Here is a 22,568-nt window from a genome sequence, read left to right as displayed (position 1 = left end):
ATGACCATCTTGAAGATGAGGGCGTTGAACCTGTCTCCTTTGCATTTTCAGGATTGTTTTCCAGAGAAGTCATTTTCATTCATTCAGACAATATGGATGTAGTTTGGTATGTGAACAGACAAAGAGGAACACTGTCTTATCTTCTTAGAGGCCATGATGGTGTGGCTGTGGGAAATCAAGTCTTCATACTAAACTATTCTCACTAAGTGTCCCTGACTAACTAAAGAATTACGGTTCCCTGACTGATTAAAGCAAGGCAAGCTGATGTGTGCAGAGTGTCTTACCACAGCAAAAGCCAGATGATGTCTCTCTGTCTGTGTGGATGTGTGAGATATATATCCTGCCAGAAATCTTTACTGCCACATTTTAAAGTGCTGCTGTGAGGGTTACAAAGAAACCAGATGCTGGCTAGAGGATGACATCACCTCCAGTCACCTGACTCTGGTACAATACGCACACAGAGCTTTGCTAAGATCTATGGCAGCATCTGAAAGCTATAACACGATTTCAAACTTTCCAGCCTTCCAGGGTTCTCTGATAAACATACACATTTGATCAGTTACAACAATACAACCTAATATACATGCACGCATTCTTTCTGTCCGGCAGGACCTACTGTTGATGCATTTTTAATGTAAGTAACTTTACAAATATATTTCTAACTCAAACATCTATACAAATTAGTGTGATAGTCAAATAACATAAAATTCTTTACAAAACTCCAGCTAGCTATGCTGGCATGTGTACACATGTACTGCCCTACTCTCCCTGGCACAGATGGAATTACCTCATAACATCATATCTCTCCCCCTTTGAAAACTCAAGCTAGTTTTTTCAAGTGACCTTAGAAAACACAGCTTGAGAGAAATGGGCCTATCTGGGAGCACATTAACCTATACCCTCTCTTGAGAGCCCATCTACATTGGCATTGCTGACCCCACTGTGGTGCTGTACTACCATGTCATATGCCTGCAACCCTAGGCTCCACCTTAATAACTTGCCATTTTGCTGGCTGGCTTGATGTAGCCATGTTAAGGGATTGTGGTCTGTAACCACAGTGAATTTCATTCCATACAGATAAGGCTGAAGTTTCTACAGTGTCCATACTATGGCTAGACATTCTTTCTCTAAAGTTGCATAACATTACTCCTTGGGTTGGAGTCTATGACTGAGATATACAACTGGGTGCTCTCCTCCCTCTGAGGAAACCTGAGTACAACCCCCACCCCATGGCTTGAAGCATCTACCTGCACAACAAATACTTTGCTGTAATCTGGACTGGCTAATACAGAGGGTCCTCCCAAAGCCCCTTTAAGCTTTTGGAATACCTGCCATCCACTGCAAATACTCAGCACCAGGGCATCGCTATCATGGTACAGTTTGTGCCTCTGCCTCCTGCCTAGCAGGTTTACCGTGTAATTAACATCACTGACCTCCCTTACCACTTCAAAGGGTCTCTCCCAAACTGCCTGCAGTTTATTGTGTCTGACAGGAATGAGCACCCTAACCTGCAGTCCCACAGCATACTCTTGGGCTCGAGCATTCCTGTCATATCAGATGTTTTTCTGCTTTTGGGCACCTGTCAGGTTCTCCTGGGCCAAGCCCATGAGCTCTCTAAGCCTTGTCCTGAGGTTTAGGAGATATGCCACAACAGACTCCTTGTGGGATTCACACTCACCCTCCCACTCATCATGAATCAAATCTAAAGGCCTCCTCAACCTATACCCATACAGCAACTCAAAGGGTGAAAAACTTGTGGATTCCTGGGGTACCTCTCTGTATGCAAACAGCAGATGGTGCAAATAGTTGTCCCACTCTCTCTTAAACTGGTCTGCAAACTCCCTTAGCATGGTGTTTAATATAGAGCATAACCTGTCCACAAGATCATTAATCTTGGGGTGGTAGGGGTGGTTTTTAGGTGTTTCACCCCACAGCGCTTCCACAAAGAAGCCAGCAGGTTTGACATGAAATTGGAACCTCTGCCAGTCAATATTTATCTCAGGAAACCTACCCTGCCGAAAATCTCTAACAAAGCATTTGCCACCTTCTCTGTCTCAATGGAGGACATAGCCACCACCTCAGTGTATTTAGTAGCATAATATACTACCACCAAAATAAACTTTTTCAGTGTGCAACTTAGGGTACTCAGACGCCTCACAATATCCATAGGTACCCTCTGAAATGCCTCCTCAATCACAGACAAAAGCATCAACGGAGCTGACCTTGTCTCCTGCCTTGCCTACCTTTTGCTACTGCTCACAGGTCCTGCAGTACCCTGTTACATCCCTTGCAATCACAGGCTAATAAAAGTTCTGCATAAAACATCTCTTGGTATGCTTTATGCCCATATGATGTGCAAAAGGAATGTCATGGGCAATCGCTAGAAGTGCCAGACGGTAGGCTGTGGGCACTGCCAACTGCTGTATTACCTCACCCTCTAGCCCACCCTCAGGACTCCACTTTCTGTAGAGTAACCCTTTGTTCCCGTATACAGTCTCCCCTTTTCCTTGAGAAACAGGTACCTCCTTAGCTACCCCCTCAAGCCTTGTAATGTAGGGTCCTAAAGCTGATCCTGTGTCAATTCTATCTTTGTGATCCCTCCCAGCTCCCTTTCCACTGGAAACCTGGTCTCTTCTGAGAGTGGTGCCTCACTGTCAGACTGGGTACTACTACTCACCTTTGCCCTTGCAGTCGCCATTTCCATGGGAACATCAGTGCCTACCATCATCTGTGGCTCACTTTCAGGCTCACTGCTACAGGGTAGCTCCCTCCCTGAAATAGCCACTTCAACAACCCCATTTTCAGGTGTGTGGTCTATCTGGGTCTCCTCCAGGCTACCTGACCCACATGCCTGTCTCCAAGCCTGGCTGCATGTACCTGCATGCACACAAGGTACTGCATTATCAGAATCATTCCTTATCAAGGCATCTGCAAGGATATCCTCATACACACCTACCTGCTTACTTCCTTTTCCACCCTCACACTCAAGGTGAGCCTTGGACAAAGGTATTTGGAATGGGGTCCCTCCCAAGCACTGACTGGTGTGGACTGCCCAAGCAAGTACTGCTTCTGTTTAACCACTGCAGGCTTCACAGTGGTTATGTCAGATGCTGTGTCTGTCTTAGCAGTGGCCTGTCTTCCATACACTAAGAAAATCTGGTACCCCCTGTTTTCTCCAGATAACTTACTACTGGCATGCTGTTATTTCCACTTGCTGGCTCCTTCACCTTTTGTTCCCCACCTTGCCTCAGTGGACATTTGTATGCTACATGGCTCGTCTAACCCTTGTATGATGTCTGGATATATCCCACCAAACTGCCAACAAATAAATGTGACATCTGACTAATATCCAACCGGACTGTCAGCAATAAATGTGACATCCCTTACTATTCTGGGTCAGTAACTAAGGAGCTTCAGTCCTCACTACTGACTAGAATGTGAGACCGTCACTTTAACACGAATAATATTTCACAAGTTTCCCTTAAAAGCACAACAGGAACATGGTCTATAATCTGGGACTGGACTGTATACTTCTGTCTACCCCTAATGCAACTCCTTATTACACACTTCAGGGCAGTGTGTCCCAGTTTAAGACCTCTGATACACTCACATTCAAAGTAAATGTAAATCACACACATCCAAACATTTCCTGAAAGCCTGACACAGATTTCCAGCGGCGTCCCTTCCCCAGAATAATACTGTAATGCTGCCACCAATCAGAGTGTCTTCATGCCCTTCTAAAGGAGTGTCCAGTTATGAAAATTAAATATCAAAATAAATGATTTCTATGACCAGAGCAGCCAGGCCTTTGAGGTGACTTGGGGAGTATTAAACAGATATAAGCACTCCCTAATCTCTGAAGAACACACTGATTTCCAGCCACAATGTAAAGTAATGAAAAAATTTTAATAATAAGCAAAATGATTACAAGAGTGTAAATTACTAAATTTCAATAAACACCAGAATTCAATCACCAGAAATGTAAAAATAAACTGTAGGATAGAAGTCCATCATTCTAGAAAAACTCTATCCTAATAACTAAGCTTTTCTAATTTAACTAGAGAGTACTGTCCATGATCTAATCTAACACATAACAGCAAGGCAAAGACAGGCTTGCATTTTTTGGTGAGCTCTTTTTCATGGATATTCACTGACTGCAACTCTTCACAAACTGCTGTTAATAAACTGCTCAGTACTTGACTAACTCCACAGCTTAAAAGTCTCAACTGTCTTATTTTAAAAGTAACAGTCAGCTGTTTGAAAAAAATGATTTTTCCTGTCCGTCAGCTGTTCAAATAATCACCTAGCAACCAGGAACATTCTAATGACATCACCTGCTGTTCAGCTGATTCTCCACAGTTCTTTAGAATCTCCCTCACAAACATGTTTAATTAGGAATGTATCAAAACACTGACAAATTATTTAAACATTCTGTTTAAACAGGGAATATTCAACATTTCAAAAACGTATTTACATTTTCACAGTTAGATATGCTGGCATACAGTGCAAGTTAATTTGAGAATATACACAAATCTTCTGCTGCACATGCTAACACAGATTACGGTGTTTTCATTTTCTTCACATTTCTACCCCAATTTATTACTCAAGCACGATTTTCAAGTGACTCTTGAAAACTGACGCTTGAGAAAAATGGATTTGTCTAAGAATATCAGCCCACTCCTCTCCTGGGCAGTGCATTTGCATTAGCATTATTAACCCCACTGAAGCACTTCTTTCCTTCTGCAGAAATATGACTAAGTACAGCCCCCACCCCATAATTTGAAGCATCTATCTGTACAATAAATTGCTTTTTGTAATCTGGGCTGGCTAACACAAGGGGTCCTCCCAAAATCTCTTTAACTTTATGGAATGCCTGTGCACAGTCTGTGGTCCACGTTACCTTGTCTGTTTTCTTCCTAGTTAGGTCAGTAAGAAGTGCAGCTATGGTACTGATGTTGGGCACACATTTCCTATAGTACCCTATTGTCCCAATGCTCTCACATGTTTCTTATTAACAGGAACTGACTACTCTTGAATAGCTTCCACCTTGACAGGTTCTAACCTAATTTTGCCACTTCCCACTCTGTGTCCTAAGTAAATGACCTCTGCCATACCCACTTGACACTTACTGTGTTTGATGGCTAATCATGCCCTACTTAATCTCTTCAAGACCTCCCTCACATGTTGGACTGCAAATGCCCGTAGCATATTCTTCAATGTAGAGTTTAACCTATTCACAAAACCATTAGTATGGGGATAATAGGGGGCGTTCTTTAAATGTTTCACCCCACAACACTTCCACAGACAAGTCAGCAGGTCTGACATGAAGTTGGCACCTTGGTCAGTCAGTATTTCCTGTGGAAAACCTACTGTGCTGAAAATTTATAGCAAAGCACTTGCCACCTTTTCTACATCAATATCACCTGCAAAAAGGAATGTTAGGGACTTTAGCTAGAAGTGGCAGAGACTGTAGGCTCTAGGCTCTGCCAGCTGCTGCACTACCTCACCTTCCAGCCCTCCCTTAGGAGTCCACTTTCTATGCAGCAAACCTTCCTTCTCTGCCTCAATATCACCTGCACAATGAATATTAGGGATTATTGGTAGAAGTGGCAGATGGTTCTATGCTGTACCAACTGCCGTACTACTTCACCTCCCAGCCCTCCCTTAGGAATCCACCTTTTGTACAACAAACTTTGTCAACTTTATACAGAATCCCCTCTTCCTTGATTTTCAGGTGCTTCCTTCACCATCAAGCTTTGTACTGTAGGGTCTGTAAGTTGAGCCTGTCTCAACTGTACATTTGCGACCCTCCCAAACCCCTCTTCTGCAGGAAGCCTAGTATCTTCCAACAGCTGTACACCATCAGTCTGGGTATCATCACTCCCTCTGTCCTTGCAGTTACCGTGTCCAAGGGAATATCAGTACCTCCCAGCAGCTTTGGTTCACTTTCAGACATACTGCTACAGGATAGCTCCTTCTCTGAAATGGCCACCATACTAATCCCAGCTTTAGGTATGAGATCTATCTGGTTTTCTCCCAGACTACTGGACCTACATGCCTATCTCCTAGCCTGACTATGTGTCACTGCATTCACACAAGGCACTACATCACAGTCATTCCCTATCAGGATGTCTGCAGGAATATTCTTAAACACAAGCTCCCCTTCCACAGGAAGCCTAGTAACTTCTGACAGTTGCTCCTCGCTGTCACTCTAGGTACTACCTTTCACCTCCATCCTCGCAGTCACCATGTCCAAGGGAACATCAGTACCCACCAGCAGCCGTGGCTCACATTTAGACTTACTGCTACTGGATAGCACCTTCTCTGAAACAGCCATCAAGCCAGTTCCAGCTTCGGGTATGAGATCTTTCTGGGTCTTTCCCAAACTATTGGACCTACATGCCTTTCTCTACACCTGACTGCGTATCACTGCATGTACACAATGTACTGCATCATCAAAATCATTCTCTATCAGGACATCTGCATGAATGCCCTTAAAGACACCTACTTGCTTGCTTCCTATTCCACCCTCCCAGTCAACATGAACCCTAGCCAAAGGTATTTGGAATGGGGTCCTTCCCAATGCCCTGACTGGAATGGACTGCCCAAGCAAATACTGCTCTTCTCTAACCACTGCAGTCCTGACAATGGTTATATCAGAAGCTGTGTCCCTCTTAGTGGTTACCTGTTTACCATCTACTAAGACTGGATATAAATTTTGGTGATAGTTTGGCACCCCATTTGTTTCTAAACAACTTACCACTGGCAGTTTGTCATCCACACCTACTGACTCCCTCACCTTCTGTTTCTTACATTGCCATAATGGACATTTGGCTGCTATGTGTCCCCACTGATTACACTTGAAACATGTAATCCCTAACCGTGCACTTCGATTAGTAGTTTTCCTGTTACTGGTACACTCTGTTGGAGTGGTTTATACTGCCCCCCCCCCCCCCCCCAGATCGGATTCCTTTATGTTCGTGTACAGCACTGGGTATCCCTTTCCTATGCAGTGGTGCTCTGCTTGCCAAATAGAGATCCATTTTTCTCCCCAACTCCTCTACAGAATTGCACTCACAGTCTGTTAACCAAACTGTCATGTCATCAGGCACAGTACTGAGGGCTTGTTCCCTCATCAGAATGTCTGCCAGTCCCTCAAATGTGGTGACTTGGCACCTATCCGTACTTAAGTCAGCAGTATAATAACATACACTTTCATCTGCCTTGCATCTGTGTTTGCAAAACTTTTTCTATAAGTTTGAGGCATTAGTTTAAAACAATTTAGAAGACTGTTCTTAACTTTAACATAATTCAAGCAATCTACATGAGACACTTTTGACATGAGCTGAACAGCTTTACCATGGAGTAAGGGAGTCAGGAGCTGAACCCAGAGGTCACGGTCAGTAGCATATTGTCTACATACCCTTTCAAAGATATGAATAAAAACTATCAAAGTCATCCCTATCCGTGTACTGAGGAATAAGTTTACTGACCTGTATAGCTTCTGGAGTCCAGTTATTCCCTTCCCCATTACCTCCATGACCCTCCTGAAGGGTTTAAAGATCCATTTCATACCAGTGCTGTCTCTTGTTTTCCTCAGCTTCTTCTAAATGTCTGACCTCCAGTTCATGTTGGTGCTGCTTCTCCCTTTCCTTAGCCTCCCATCGTTGGGCTTCCAGGTGCAATCTGTCCTCAGTCTGTAGACGTTTGGTCTCCAGGCGTAGTCTCGCCTCAGTCTCTAGACATTTGGCCTCCAGGCACAGTCTCCCTAACTCCAGACGGATTCTCAGGTCCTCTGAAGAAAAGGTGGACTGTTCCATCTCGGCAGGCTGCACATCACCAACTCCAAACTGGATATCTTCAGAACGGCTGGTCTCAGCTGTGGCTGCAACCAAGGCTGAAATCATTGCTTCCTTGGTCAGGCTGGCATGCATCAATACTCTGGATTCACACTTCTTATCCAACTGGGATATTTGCCAGCTTGATAAAATTTTCTGCTGACATCCTTGCCTACTATCCATGACTGTCTAACTAAAAAATAAATAAATAAAACTGTGGTGGATTGAAATTCTGAATGTTTACCCTGTGTCTGTCAAGAATGCACACCTTAATGACAACTACTCACAGGCTACTGGAACTCAATTAAAAATCCCACACCACTGGCAACAGTAACTGTGACGTCCAGCTATATCCCACCAACCTGCCACCAAATAAATGTGATGTCTGGTCAATATCCTACAGAACTGCCAACAATAAGTGTAAAGTCCCTTACTATCCTGGGTCAGTAACTAAGGAGCTTCAATCTTCACTACTGACTCCATTGTGAGTCTGTCACTTAAACAAGGCTAATATTTCACAATTTTCTCCTAAGAGCACCACAGGAACACGCTCTGTAATCTGGGACTGGAGTGTACACTTCTCTTCACCCCTAATGTAAATCCTTATTATTTACTTCAGAACAATGTATGCCAGTTTAAGACCCTGATAACATTCACACTCAAAGTAAATGTAAATCTCACACATCCAAACACTTCCTGAGAAAGCCTGACACAGACTTCCAGCTGTGTCCCTTCCCCAAAATAATACAGTAATGCTGCCACCAATCAGAGTGTCTTCATGCCCTTTTAAAGGCGTGTCCAATTATGAAAATTAAATACCAAAATAAATAATAGCTATGACCAGAGCAGCCAGGCCTTCGAGGTGACCTGGGCAGTATCAAACAAGTGTAAGGACTCTAATTTCTAAAGAACACACTGATTTCCAGCCACAATGTAAAGTAATGGAAAAAACATTTAGTAGTAATCAAAATGATTACAAAATTGTAAATCAATAGCTTTCAATAAACACCAGAATCCAGTCACCAGAAATGTAAAATTATATAGGATAGAAGTCCATCATTCTAGAAAAACTCTATCTTAATAACTAAGCTTTCCTAATCTAACTAGAGAATTCTGTCCCTGATCTAATCTAACACATAACAACAAATCAAAAGCAGGTTTACAGTTTTTCGGTGAGTTCTCTTTCATGGGTATCCACTGACTGAATCTCTTCACAAACTGCTGTTCTTTACAAAGTGCACAGTACTTGACTAACTGCACAGCTTAACAGTCTCAACTATATTATTTTAAAAAGAACAGCTGTTTGAAAAAGTTATTTTTCCTGTCAATCAGCTATTCAAATAATCACCTAGCAACCAGGAACATTTTGATGACATCACAACTGTTCAGCTGATTCTCCACAGTACTTTAGTATCTCCCTCACAAACGTGCAATTAGAAATGTATCAAAACACTGATAGATTCTTTAAATATTCTGTTTAAACAGGGAAATACTCAATATTTAAAAAACATATTTACATTTTCACAATTAGACATGCTGGCATACAATGCAAGTTAATCTGAGACTATACATAAATCTCCTGCCAGACATGCTAACACAGATGACAGTGTTTTCATTTTCTTCTTCATTGCCTTGGTCCTGGCAGTGTAGCTGAACTAGTAGCTTCCCCTGTTACTGATGTACTCTGTTGGGGTGGTTTAGGCTGCCTACCATGGGTTCCCCTATAACCATGTGCAGCTCTGTTTATCCCCTTCTTGTGCAATGATGCCATGCTTGCTAAGTAGCGATCCCATTTTTCTCCCCAGCTCATCTTCAGAGTTATACTCCTGGTCTGTCAACCAGATTCTCATGTTCTCAGGCAAAGTGCTATGGGCTTGTTCCCTCACCCAAAGGTCTGCCAGCCTTTCAGAAGTGGTGACCCGACACGCACTCACCCACCTATGAAAATAAAAGCTTACCTCTGCAATATAATCACATACACATTCATCTGCTTTGCATCTGTGCTCACAAAACGTTTTTCTGTAAGCTTTAGGTGTTGACTTAAAGTTAAAACATTCTAGTAAGCATTGTTTTACTTTATCATAGTTTAAACAATCAGCATCAGACAGTTTAGAAACAGCAGTTACAGCTTTATAATGGAGTAAGAGGGTGAGGGACCGTACTCAGAGCCCTTGGTCAGCATTATACTGTTTACATAGTCTTTCAAATACATGAATAAAACTATCAAAATCATCATCCTCTGTAAACTGTGGAAGAAATTTACTGACCTTTATTGCTTCTGGGGTTCAGTTGTTCCCTTTCCCATTACCTCCATGACCCTGCCGAAGAGTCAGCATCTCCCTCTCATGTTGGCACTGTTTCTCATTTTCTCCAACCTCCGAATGTTGCAGTCTCTCAGCTGATTATAACTCCATCTGTTTTGCCTTTTCTTCAGCCTTCAAATACCACAGTCTCTCATTCTCTTCAACCTCCAAACATTTGGCCTGCAGTTCAAGTCTGTTTTTAGGTACTTATGTATTATCGCAACCAGATTTTCATGGTTGCGAGATTGTCTTTCAGAAATCAGAGTGACTTCAGCAAACACTGTTAGGTGTTATTCAAAGTAGTTATTGCAGAAAAATAAGTTAGGATTACCTTCAGGTTGGAAAATATTTCAAAAAACCCTTTTCCTGTTTTGCGTGGATTACACACGCATGCTTGATTTGCTATGGATGCTCTCTTTATGACGAACGGAAACAGAGCTACCTGAAGAGGTATGTGTAGCCCTTTGGGGCAGATCATTAAGTAGTTGTGAAGATTTACTTTCCCACTTCAAGGAGTCTTTGCCATAAACTAGAAATAAAGTTGTTGCTTTCCTTCCAAGGATATATATATATATATATATATATATATATATATATATATATATATATATACACACACACACACACACACACACACACACACACATGCACACTGTTAATACTGTGCACCTCTCAGAAAAGGGCATATGGGGGGGGGGGGGTCACAATGTTGGACTTGGTATACTGCACATTCCCACTTGCAGTTCAGTACTGAAATAATGCAATGCAACTTTCCTTACTTTCAGGGCTAGGGGCGCAATCTGAAAGGCTGTTTCCACTCCACCCACCCCATTCTTGATGCAGGCTCCACATATTAGTAAACAACACATAGAAATGGAATTTTTGAAGCCTCTACAAACATGTAACAATACGCACGGCAAAACAGAACAGTGCCATACAGTTAAGACTACCGAGCATTCACAGATTTAAAAATCAGACATTTATTGCATAAAAGACAAATACCGCTTAACAAGAGCGATGCAGCATGTGTGAAACAGTAGAGTCAGTTTTACTGAGTGCAGCAGTGCAAACTTCCAGCCCCCACCAACTGCAACTTGGGCACAAAACATGTAATACTTTATTACATTAAGAATTTAACAGTACACTATCACTGTATGACTGCATATCCTACCTCCCCCCCCTGATGTAGTTTCCTTTAGCTCTTGCTTTGACTTCTTTACCGCACAGCTCACCATTAAAGAGTCTGTGTCATGAAAAAATAAATGAGTGACATGCTGTCAGTAAAGGGAGTAAATAAGCAACAACACTACATTTTTAACATTTGATTGATAACACTCCAGAAAACAAACTGTACTGCAAAAGAAAACACAATATTTCACATTTTCACAAAATTAACGGAATGATTACATGATCGGGAAGCAACCTGTACTGCCGTGAAAAATTTGGTTGCGATAATACGCAAGTAACAATTTTTATTACAGTTGACAGAATGTAGATAAAGGTTTCCTAAAATCCAGTGATCATATTTTGGAGGAATCTGGCAGTCTTTGAATGCTTAAAAATTAGCTCACTTGCTCCACTGGGACATTATAAATGTACTTTTTTCCCCATACCTGGGAGAGCGTACCTGGATATTCACATTGATGCCAGCAGTTGTTTTGGATTGAAAATTCCTGTAAATATAGTTAAGAACCTCAATACATCCTGTGGAACGTTTTGTTTATTTGCAGGGTTGAAGAAATTCTCAGCATATCTGTCAGTTTAGAAAAAGGAAACATATTTTCAAACATTCACCACTGAAGGTCTGCTAAAAAAAAAAAAAAAAATGTTATATCTGGTTTTGATTTATTTTTTAGCCATAGGTTGCATCCCTCATCTAAAATTGCTTGCAGCAATACATTAGGAGATGCAGAATATTTGTATACATTTGGGAGCCAGTGACTTAGTTTGCACTTGAACCAAAAAAAAAAAAAAAAAAAACAGTAACAAAGGTATGGAAGCCACTTTTCTCCTTATTAAATATGCAAGACTTTTATACTTTAGTGCCAGAACTAGTTCAGTAAAAAGCATATTATTATGCAGTATGTTAAATTACAGAGATAGCGGCCTTATTTTTAGATCACAGTCATTACTAATAGTCCATGTAAATTAATTTACCCCATTGTGAGACAGGTTAGTTTTAGCCAAACTTGTGCAAAGTGTGATTTTAAAAGCAGTTTATTTATGTGAATAAGTTAGAATAGACCATAAAAGCTGATCGGAGATGGATGTAATACTTTCAAAAACTCACTTTTATTTTCCAAGGGGCATGTCCCATGCTAATTGACAAAGTCCAAGGCTGTCATAACTCATGAGATAAAGGTAACTTTTTTATGTTCCATTCAAATAAAAAAAGGCCATACAAGCTATTTTTGTTTAAAAGAGTACTTTCTGTTAAAATAAGTTTGACTATTTGGATTTCAAACACTCAAGTCAGTGGCTAGTGCTGGAACTACTTTGGAACACATTCCATTTGTGAATTGCTGCAGAATATACATGCAAACTTAGCATTTTCCTAAGAATAATGCTATAATAGCTACAAGAGATCTCATGCTTTTTGTAATATTGACCATGCCTGCAATATTATTAGTTCTATACCTTTCAGGAATCTTTCAGATAAGTCTTCTGCCTCCTAGTGAATTTTCAGTTTCCTTTTCTTTTTTTTTTTGTTCTTCTTTTTTTTGAGAAATTCTTAGGTAGTAGCGGTATTGAAAACAGCATGACTTGCTAGTTTTCTTTTCCTATCAGCATCTGCTTGCTTCACATCTGTATAATTGTTTGCAGTAGTTTCTAAAGGGTGCTTAACATTTATTATGCAATGACCCCCCATTAATATTCCAAAACGTGCACGCTGATTGGCCAGCGTGCAGTTGTAACTCCCACAATATACCAACGGAAAAAGGTCCGGTTGCCCGTACTTTTTTCCGTTGGTATAAAGTGTCCAAAACTTAAGCAGAGCAACGGAGACTTTCTTTTCTCCGTTCCTTCCATTTCAAAGCATTGATGTACTGGGTGTGCATGGGAACACAAGTCCCATACGCATGCGCAGTATATCAACACAAGGAAGCAGTATATCACCACCGGTAGAAGAACAGTAATGCGCCGTTATACAAAGACATTATTAAGAAAAGTAAGTTTTTTTTTTCTTAAATAATGTCATTGTATAATAGCAATAACCGACTCCATGGTTGTGGTATATTGAAATTTACCCACGGTTGGCTTTATTTAGTCACTCGGACTTCGCCCTCATGATTAAACCACACCAACCGTGGGTAAATCTTCAATATACTTAAATATTCGATCCCTCTCTTCATGAAGGCATTTTGCTTTAAAGCCACAGATAGTGATCCTGCTTCATAGTTTACCAGCAGGAAATCTTGTACTGAATCAAAGCATCCTATTGTTATTGGAAATGTGTCTCGTTTACTGTGTTTATTAATCATGTTTTGGATGAATATTTTTTGGTATAGAATTGTGGAATTGAGGTACACAGATGTATGTTAATTTTCTTGTAAAATATGGTTTAGTCTTATTTTGGAGACTTGCTGGACTGACCTTTTAATCGAAGTTGTAGAAATCTCATCAGTAAAAATGACAATGGAGTTTGTAGATGGATTGTATGCATTTTATATGCTTGAGGTAAACTGATTTTATATTGTTTTTAATCTTTGCAGGTGAGAAAGGTACCAGATACCAATGAAAGTGGACCCCTGGAGGCTGTTAGCAGTCATAGTTTAAAGCCAAATCAGCAAAATGGCTTTGCGATATTGCCTAATTTTAGTAGTATACCTCATGTTGCCACACAGAGTAGACACAGAAGTGCTGAAAAAACTGCAGTGTCAAGTAAATCTGCTTTGGGAAACAGTGGTAAAAATTCCTCTGAAATTACTACCCTCAAAGTAGATTCATCCTCTTCTGTAAGTCAAACAGACTATTCTGTTACTGCAGAGAATTCACCTTCCAGTATTACTGAAACTAGATTGCAGTCATCTGCAAGTGCTGATGAGAAAGAAAAAGAAAAATTAGATGCAGACACGTTAGAACTTGCCAAGGAAGACCCAGTGGTGCCTGATCATTATGCAATGAGTTTACAGAACCTTTTGAAAAAGTCAAAGGAATACATAGATAAAGAAAAAGAGAGAAGCCAACACAGTCCTAAAAATAGTACAAAGAGAAGACTAAGCGAAAGTCACTCTGACAAGGAAAATGATATTGCTAAGACTGATGCTTCCATAAAGGAGAGAACTGTGTATAGCAACAGAAGTAGGAGTTGTAGTCCTGTAATATTTGATAAAAAAGTTAGTCCTGGTAGAATAATCCACGCAAACAGCATGAGTGGTACATTGTCTAGTTTCTCTAAAGTGGACATTCCTGTGCGACCTTCAACGCCGTCAACATTTGAGTCTGATTCTGATGAGGAGCTGAAGAGAAATTTCATTTTTGATAATGAAAGCAGCATTTTACGGAGTTTGACTGGATCTTATGCCAAATTACCAAGCCCCGAGCCAAGTTTGAGCCCTAAAATGCATAGAAGACACTCTCGAACGTTATCAGCAGGGCATATAGTTATCAGTAATCCTGTTAATGCTTATGAGCTAAGTCCTAAGGGAAAAGATGCACTAGTAACACAAAATGGAACTGAAAAGATTACTTACAAAGAAACTTTGAGATTTTCCACAGATGAAATGAAACTTTGTAGCAGTAAACTTCATGAGTCTACTGGAGGAACACCTGAAACATCTGCCTTAACTTTGTCAAGTAACGGGCATGTCATAACTAAGGATGTTTTGCATAAAGAGGAAAGCAGTGTATTTTGTGAAACTCCTGACAGGTGTGCCTCAGTGCAGTCTGTTAGAGGTCTGCATTCTGAGGAGAGGGTTCCAACTTGTTTCAGACTACATGAGCCAGATGTAGCCATTCAGCCATCAGTACCACATAATGTGAAAAGCAACAATGGCGCCAAGACAAACAGTCTACCGGAGTGGGCCAAACGAGGTTCGCCAGTTGAGCTGAACAAATCATATGATGTGGAAACACCATCACCAATATTGCTGCAAAGCCAGAGTTTAAGACCTTGTCCATATCTTGCTCAGACTGTTTCCTCAAGTGAAAAGAGTTTGCAGAACAGTTTGGAAGGCAGCATTAAACATAAACTTGACAAGGAAGTGATAGAAACAGTAGATATCAAAGGAAGCAAAGAAACCGCTGCCTCCACTTTAGGAGTAGGTCTCCAACAAGAGTCCATGTGGATGCAGAAAGCAATTTGCCATTCAAGTCCACTGTGTGCTAACAGCACTGAAGCACCAGTCAGTATTAACTCTATTGGTAAGAAAATGGTTTGTTTTATGTTGGTCTTGCATCTATGTCTAAACATGTGCAAAAATGTTAAGAGCTTGTGTGTGTGTGTGTGTGTGTGTGTGTGTGTGTGTGTGTGTGTGTGTGTGTGTGTGTGTGTGTGTGTGTGTGTGTGTGTGTGTGTGTGTGTGTGTGTGTGCGCGCACGCGCGTGCGTGCATGCCCATGTTTTTCTTTTTTTTATAGCCAGACATCCCTCTAGTCTGACTCTGGTTTTCAGGTGTCATTTTCTATATTGTTGTTGTTATTATTATTATTATTATTATTGTAATTATTATTTCATTGCAGTTTTTATAGATAGTTCAGTTGATTTAGTTGCTTTCTCCCTCATAACCTGCCAACCATTAAGCCTTCTTTGTAAGTCTTAATGCATCCATTCCCATATCCTAGGTATTTTCCGGTGAGAGCAAGAATTGACCAGAAGGATCATCATCCAGACAGCCATTTAAGGTTGTTTATACCCTTCCTGACATTGTGATAATGAGGTTGTTTGTGATGATGACTCCAATCCCACTCCTTGTTCCAGATATGAGCATCTGCATCGCTGTGGATTTGTCTTTTATTCTCCCCTTTATGTACATTCTCCAACATATGTACCTGTGAGGGCTGCTGCCACCATCTTGGGACTGTCAGAGCCATATCCTCTGGTTATATGGCCATTGGCGTTGTGCAAGCTTCCACTTGCATGGGAGCAAATGGCTGATTTGGGACCACATCTCTCTCCCTCCTGATTGGTGAGCTGGCATAAGCCACTTACTCCTGTCCTCCTGGCTGAGTCCTACATGCACTTGGGCTATATGGGTCATAGTCACAGAGTTAATGCCCCGTGCCACAGAGTTAGATAGATTTAAGGCTGTTTGACTTGAGCAGAGTTTTGTGTATTCCTTTCACATTTAAACAAACTGGCATTGCTAAAGGCTTGGAAAATTTAGTGCAAACTATTTTGTTGCTTTTGTTACTGGGCTGATGAAGACTTTGAAAATTTAGTGCAAACTTTGTTGTTGCTTTTGTTATTGGGCTGACTGACGCCTTATTATTAGACTGCTGGGGATGTTGCAATTTTCAGGTAAGTAGGCAGGAATCAGGACTTGTTCAGGCACTAAGTGGATGTTGTTTATTCAGCTCTCTTGCTGTATAAATAAATGAATGACATAAAACTCAGTTTTAATTAAGCTGTAATTCTGCCAGATTATTTCAATCAAGCGAACTTATGTAAATCATTTTCTTTTCCATCGATTTTAAGAATCTGACAGCTAAATGTACAGTTGTGCCAGTTTTTGTAGGTGTACCGATTTTCTTACTTTTTCTTTGTCTCTCTCAAGATTGTAAGCAGTAGTCAAATCTTGTGTGTTTTCCTTTACTCTTTGTTGTCCGGGTGGGTCCACTAGGCCAGTGTCCTGTTATCAGAGATACCTGAGGTGGTATTCGTACTGACTAGGGGAAATTTGGCCAGGGCACTGGGGAACTTCCCCTATTTTTTTTTTTTTTTTTTTAATACATGAAGTGGGGGTATCTTCTACATCTACTTGAGATACCTCCAGCTCAGGTGGATGAGACCATGGTTTAATGTCTCATCTCATCATTCAAGAGTGCAGCACCCCCCCCCCCCCAATCTGCACTGCAGTCGGTTCTGAAAAATTAATCCACGTACGTTGTATAGGAATAGAATCCAAAGCTTCCTGATTTTCCTGCACCAAAGTTGAGCATATTACCTTACTTGTTAACTTTTTTAACAGTTATGTATTATTGTGCTGTAAGTTTTCAGTGCTTGCCTTTGCATTTACCTGACAAGGAAAATATGGGAATCGTTCTTATTCATGATTTGTATTTGAGTGGTATACACATTATTTCTCGTATTTGTGTCCCAGAGTGTGGATTTAATGTCTGCAAAAGGAAGTGCACATTTTGCTTAAAAATCTGCTTAGAATGTTTGAGTTGTTTTAGTCAAAATTGACTCATATCTTTGCATTGTTAGTTATTTGGTTTTGTTAGTTATTAGGTTGGGGTCATTTTGTGAATTCTGTAAAAAATGTGAAGGAAAATGATTTTGAAAGTTTGAAGTATGAATAAAGGCTGTGTGAGAGAATGTTTTGGTCATTCAGGTAAAATTTTTAAAGTGAAATAGGCTAGTAATAGTTGTACAGTGGAATTAAAGAGTATTCAACCACTGAAATTTTAAAGTGAAAGTTGACTGAAGGTTGTGTGAAAAAATCATAAAGGTCCTTTTTTCCTGGAATACTGTCAATACATTTTCACTGATGTAAGAAAAGGGATTAAGAAGCCTCTGTTAGGCAAATCAGTAAAATGGCATTATATAAGATATTCATTTAGTTGACCTGATGTTATCACACATCCAAATGGATTCAAGACAAAACTTTCAAGAGAGGGAGTCACTAATTCTTGCTCCTTGCATTTACTGTTCTGTTTCTGTGATGCAAGTAAGAGTGTTGAGAGGTCTGCTATGCAGCGTGAGGGATAAGAGAAACGTATAAGAATGTTCCACAATAACACAAAATGCTTTATGACACATGAAAATACAAACATAATTGATTTTTAAGCTCATTAATTCAAAATACACTTTGCTACTGTTACGCTAACTATAGACTAGAGCTATCCAGTGACTGCTTTAGGTGCATGTCCAATAACATGCTGTTTTAGATGCTTGTCTCCTCACCTCATTGAAGCCACCTGCAGCTCTGCCTCGGTCTCTCATGAGACCCTCTTTGTTCATTGATGCAGACTAGACTGAACTTTAGATTTCCAAAGGCATTCATTTCTTCATGTTATTTAGCAGAAATGTTGACATTTTCCATTCACCCTTAGAAACAGCGATCAAAATGATAGTCCTTCATAGTATAATTTCACTGGAAGGAATGTGTGTACTCTCCCCAGCTACTTTACTCTTAACTTCCCCCATCCTCTTTAAGTAGCAGTGTGATCTCTTCAAGTCCTTATTTTTTTCTTGGTACTTTTTGCCTCCATGCCTGTCTTCCATTAAGCCTCTAGACTTGGCGCATTTATTCCCTCATACCAAGGACATACTCAGTACAATAAAAGGACAGTAGCTTTCTGGGGGGTTGGTGGATCATTCAAGCAGCCATGAAGGTTGCTTGTGTCCCAACTGGCATCCCAGAATGAGGACATTACTGTAATGGCCTATCCTCACCTTTGGGCAGGGGTACAAGAGACCAGTATCACTACAGGGGTTGCTATATTTTCCCCATACAGTTGCACATTCATGTGCATTGCTGTATGAAGATTGTTGCCGCATGGTGGCTTGGTTTGTTACTAGAGCTGGTTGTCAGGCAATATGCAGGTGTGGGCCACTGTAGAGAACAGCTGAGATAAGCACTTGGGGATTAAAACATTTCCTAATGAATGTATAGCTGTTTTGTGACTGACCCTCACAGATGTGATCACAAAACATTGCAAATAACTGCAAAAACAGTCACAGCTAAAATAATCACTTAAAAAGCATCATTTGGGGGGGTTGCATCTCCAGCTGCACCAAATGTACCTACGAGTTGCATACATCAAATCCAAGATTGCTGTATGTTGCAGAAAATGGAAACTTTTGAAATACACCAGTATTTGCACATTACTGATAAAACATATTAGTGTTAGTGGTGTGTCAAGTAGAAGCCTGGCACCCTACTCCACTGTAGTATGTAGCCTGAATCTTTGAAGGCTTATGGTGCCACATGTATATTCACTTCCTTAAGCCCTCTTCCTGAGTTTTATCCCACTATGTCCAAAATGCAGTATACCGGGGGGAAGGGGGGTAATGTGTACAAGGCCTATATTAACTTAGACGAGAGGAAAACATTTTCTGTTTTCTCCCACCCAGATACTCATCCTCTGGCATATGCTGTGTGTGTGTGTGTGTGTGTGTGTGTGTGTGTGTGTGTGTGTGTGTGTGTGTGTGTGTGTGTGTGTGTGTGTGTGCGTATTGTACCACATCTGTACCTGAGCTGTGATGAAAATGTTGTTGAAATTATTTGAAACTGTTGCTGTTCAGGAGCCAAAAGTCTACTTGAAACTCAGCAGTTAGTTTAATTCCTGTCATCCTAAACTGGCTACCTCTTACCAACCCGTAATTTTCCCAGCTCTAAAATATCCATGCTAATTCTGGCCATAGAATCATCAGAGAATTTATAGTAAGTTTACAGACCATGCACCCCAATGTGTCTCTCTGCTACCTTAACCACATGGATATAAGCTTAATTTGAGGAAGAGAATCCATTGTGTCTCAAGTTTTCTAGTCCATTTTCAGCAGAAAGATTTAGAAGCGATTTGAAATCTTTCCATGCCATTGCATAGTTTGGTATAGGTTACAGGATGCAGATTTGTAACCTGGAAGCTCAGAAACGCACAGTATCTGGAATGCCCAGATTTGTCATTTCTCTAGGGCCCAGTGGTAGCCCACGGCAAGATGGGTTTTCTTTGACAGTAGATAAAATTTGCAACTAACTTCTTCCAGTTTTGCAGTAACAGCCATAGAGGACCAAACCAAGTGTCAGATAAAGAATTTTAGGGAGGAGTCATCCTCACCCATGTTTGTTGACTAGGTAAGCCCATTAGACAAATTGTCCCTTTTCAGGGGTGGGCCAGGAGCACTGTTGGGTTTAGTGACTTGCTCAGACTCGCACATTAGGCAAACGAAGTTGGAAGGAATCAAAGTCTGTAATACGAGCACATCAGCAGCTCATTAACTGCTCAGCGCTTTAAAGTTTTGGGATAATTGCACCAGCTGGAGGGCCAAAGACTATGAGTGGCCATTATGTCTTACCCAGACCAGTACAGAATGTAATTATTGTACCTGTCTATGCAAGTACACACCCCTGTAGCTGTTAAATAACTGAAGGCTTTTTCTCCCCAGATGAAGCTGTGTTTCCACCTTAATTTTGTCTCCACATGATGTAGCCAGCCATGTCCCCAAATTAATATAAAAACATCCAAAGGGTAATAAAAGACTTCTCTATCTTGTATAGAAATGACAATAAATAATCAACAAACAAGATAAATATGTGAGGCTGTCCACCAGTCATACTGTACTAGATCTTGCTTTCTTTTCTTAAGATTTGTAGTATGGGTTCAGCCATGAAAGCAAACAGCAAGGAGGACACTGGGCACCCATTTGTTGCCCAGTTTTTAATGACTGTAGTGGAGCCTTGATATACCTCCTGAAAGAACTGTACCAGATGTCTGGAGATGCCTTATGTCACCAGAGCCATAAACGGATAATTCCCACATGAGTTTTCTACATCTAAACTGAGGAACAAAAAAGATCATGTCTAGCTTTGACATGTTTAATCGATAACAGAACTCTTTGCCAGGCATTTGTAAAATCATACTGAGTGGAGTAAATTATTTTATTCAGATGCATTGTCCTTTTTGGCCCAGACACCCATGGAAATTTAATAATGCATGTTGAGCAGTGAAACTGGTTTATAAGAGTTTAATTATGAGAGGCACATCTTTTTCAGAATTATGGCTGTGGTGGCATGCTTCCAAGGAGGAATAGTAGGACGTGGTACTTCTGCTACGTTCCACCAAATAATGCATACAGCCAGCATACTGGCAACCACATGCATGTATGCTGCCTTTGCAGGGCACTGACCCTTGGGGCGTTCCCATTATACAAAATTCTTCATCTGCTCTTAAAGCAGGTCATTTTATGGTATATTTTTCTGAGAGCATGTGAAGAGTAAGCTTGTCCGGAAATTCCTTCACTCTTCCTTGCCCGTTTTCTTGGGGAAGGGGGGCTTTGCAAACCCTCTGTAGATAAACTCTGACTGTTGCAAGAGATTCTTTCTTCCCATGTAAAATCTTGACCACCTGTAGTAGATCCACAGCTGATATCACACACTGAATTTAATTATACTGTTACACTGAATTAAATTGCAGTCTAATTGCAAGATTTTTAGTTGCCATAGGTGACAGTCTGACAGTTAATACTGAGGACTAAAGCTCTCAGCTGTTAATGAGCTGCTTCCTGTGCAAAGGGTACAGGGTTTCAATCTTTCCATCTTAGCAAGATACTTAAATGCACTACTTTGCAGCAATTGGGAATTTGGGCTAGGCTCCTTAATAGTCTTCTGGACCATATGTCTAGTAACTACCCTACAAACCTATGACATACAAGAAACTTTCACCCAACCTTTTGAGATGTATTTTAGTCTTCCTCTGCAGGAAGGCTTGGATATGTTGTGTCAGTTGTCTGATTGTATCTATCATCCATTGGAACTTCCAGGTGCTGTATGGTAAGGGTTATAAGACATTCTCTTCCTAGTGAGCCCCTGATGCCTGCCTAATTTCGCGCAGTAATGCTTAAGTTCTCAGATGCAGGAACTTACCCTTATTTTCTAGTGGTTACTTGGAGCAGACAAGGGCTTCTTATTAACCTCCCGAATTTCTTCTAATAATTCAGATATAATGTTTACAGGTTCAACATTGCCAGACTTAACAGCTCTGTTGGCACAGGGGGCATATGCCCTGGCTATTACCTAAGCAACCCAAGTTTGATTAGTGGCTCAGGGGGCATATGCCCTGGCTATTACCTAAGCAACCCAAGTTTGATTAGTGGCTCAGGGGGACACTGGAGCTGGCTAGAGAGGGTGAGCTTACCTATCCTCAGGGGAAGAGAGTTGGATCATAACTGTCCAATGCTGCTGTTGTCCTTGGAGGAAGGGCAGCAATGCAGAGGATGATCTTGGGTGTAAATTCCACCACAAAGCTGTGAAAACATTAGCATTCATTACTGGTGGTCTGGAGATGAAGTTGCTTGTGTGACAGCCTTCCATGGCTGGCTCTAGCCCTCCTTGCTGCATATTCAGGATGAGTAAATGAATGGTCTGGTTGATAAGGGAAACTTGATGGTTGACAGGAACAGCATCAAAAAGAAGATCAAAAACAATTCTGAATTTATAAACTAGAGCTCTGCTGCACCTAATTTTAGGAAACTGGGGAGTAGTCCGATATTGCAGCTGTATCAAACTGAAAATCCTTTACTATTTTGCATTTTGAAATTTGCT

General features: G+C 40.8%; 1 protein-coding gene across 2 annotated transcripts in view; it reads left to right on the top strand.

Annotated features, from left to right (window-relative positions):
* The window catches only part of CCP110 (centriolar coiled-coil protein 110), a 640,744-nt gene that overhangs the window by 239,221 nt on the left and 378,955 nt on the right, over window positions 1-22,568 (top strand). For both annotated transcript variants that reach the window (XM_044089754.1, XM_044089755.1), the window contains one exon: window positions 13,855-15,505. In XM_044089754.1, the coding sequence (XP_043945689.1) occupies window positions 13,855-15,505 (1,651 nt within the window). The remainder of the gene's footprint in view (window positions 1-13,854; window positions 15,506-22,568) is intronic.

The sequence above is a fragment of the Protopterus annectens genome, chromosome 12.part0, assembly GCF_019279795.1.
Source record: "Protopterus annectens isolate FY-2018-M chromosome 12.part0, PAN1.0, whole genome shotgun sequence".
Lineage (NCBI taxonomy): Eukaryota > Metazoa > Chordata > Ceratodontiformes > Protopteridae > Protopterus > Protopterus annectens.
Note: the sequence above shows the minus strand (reverse complement) of the source record. Positions and strands in the feature narration are given on the sequence as shown.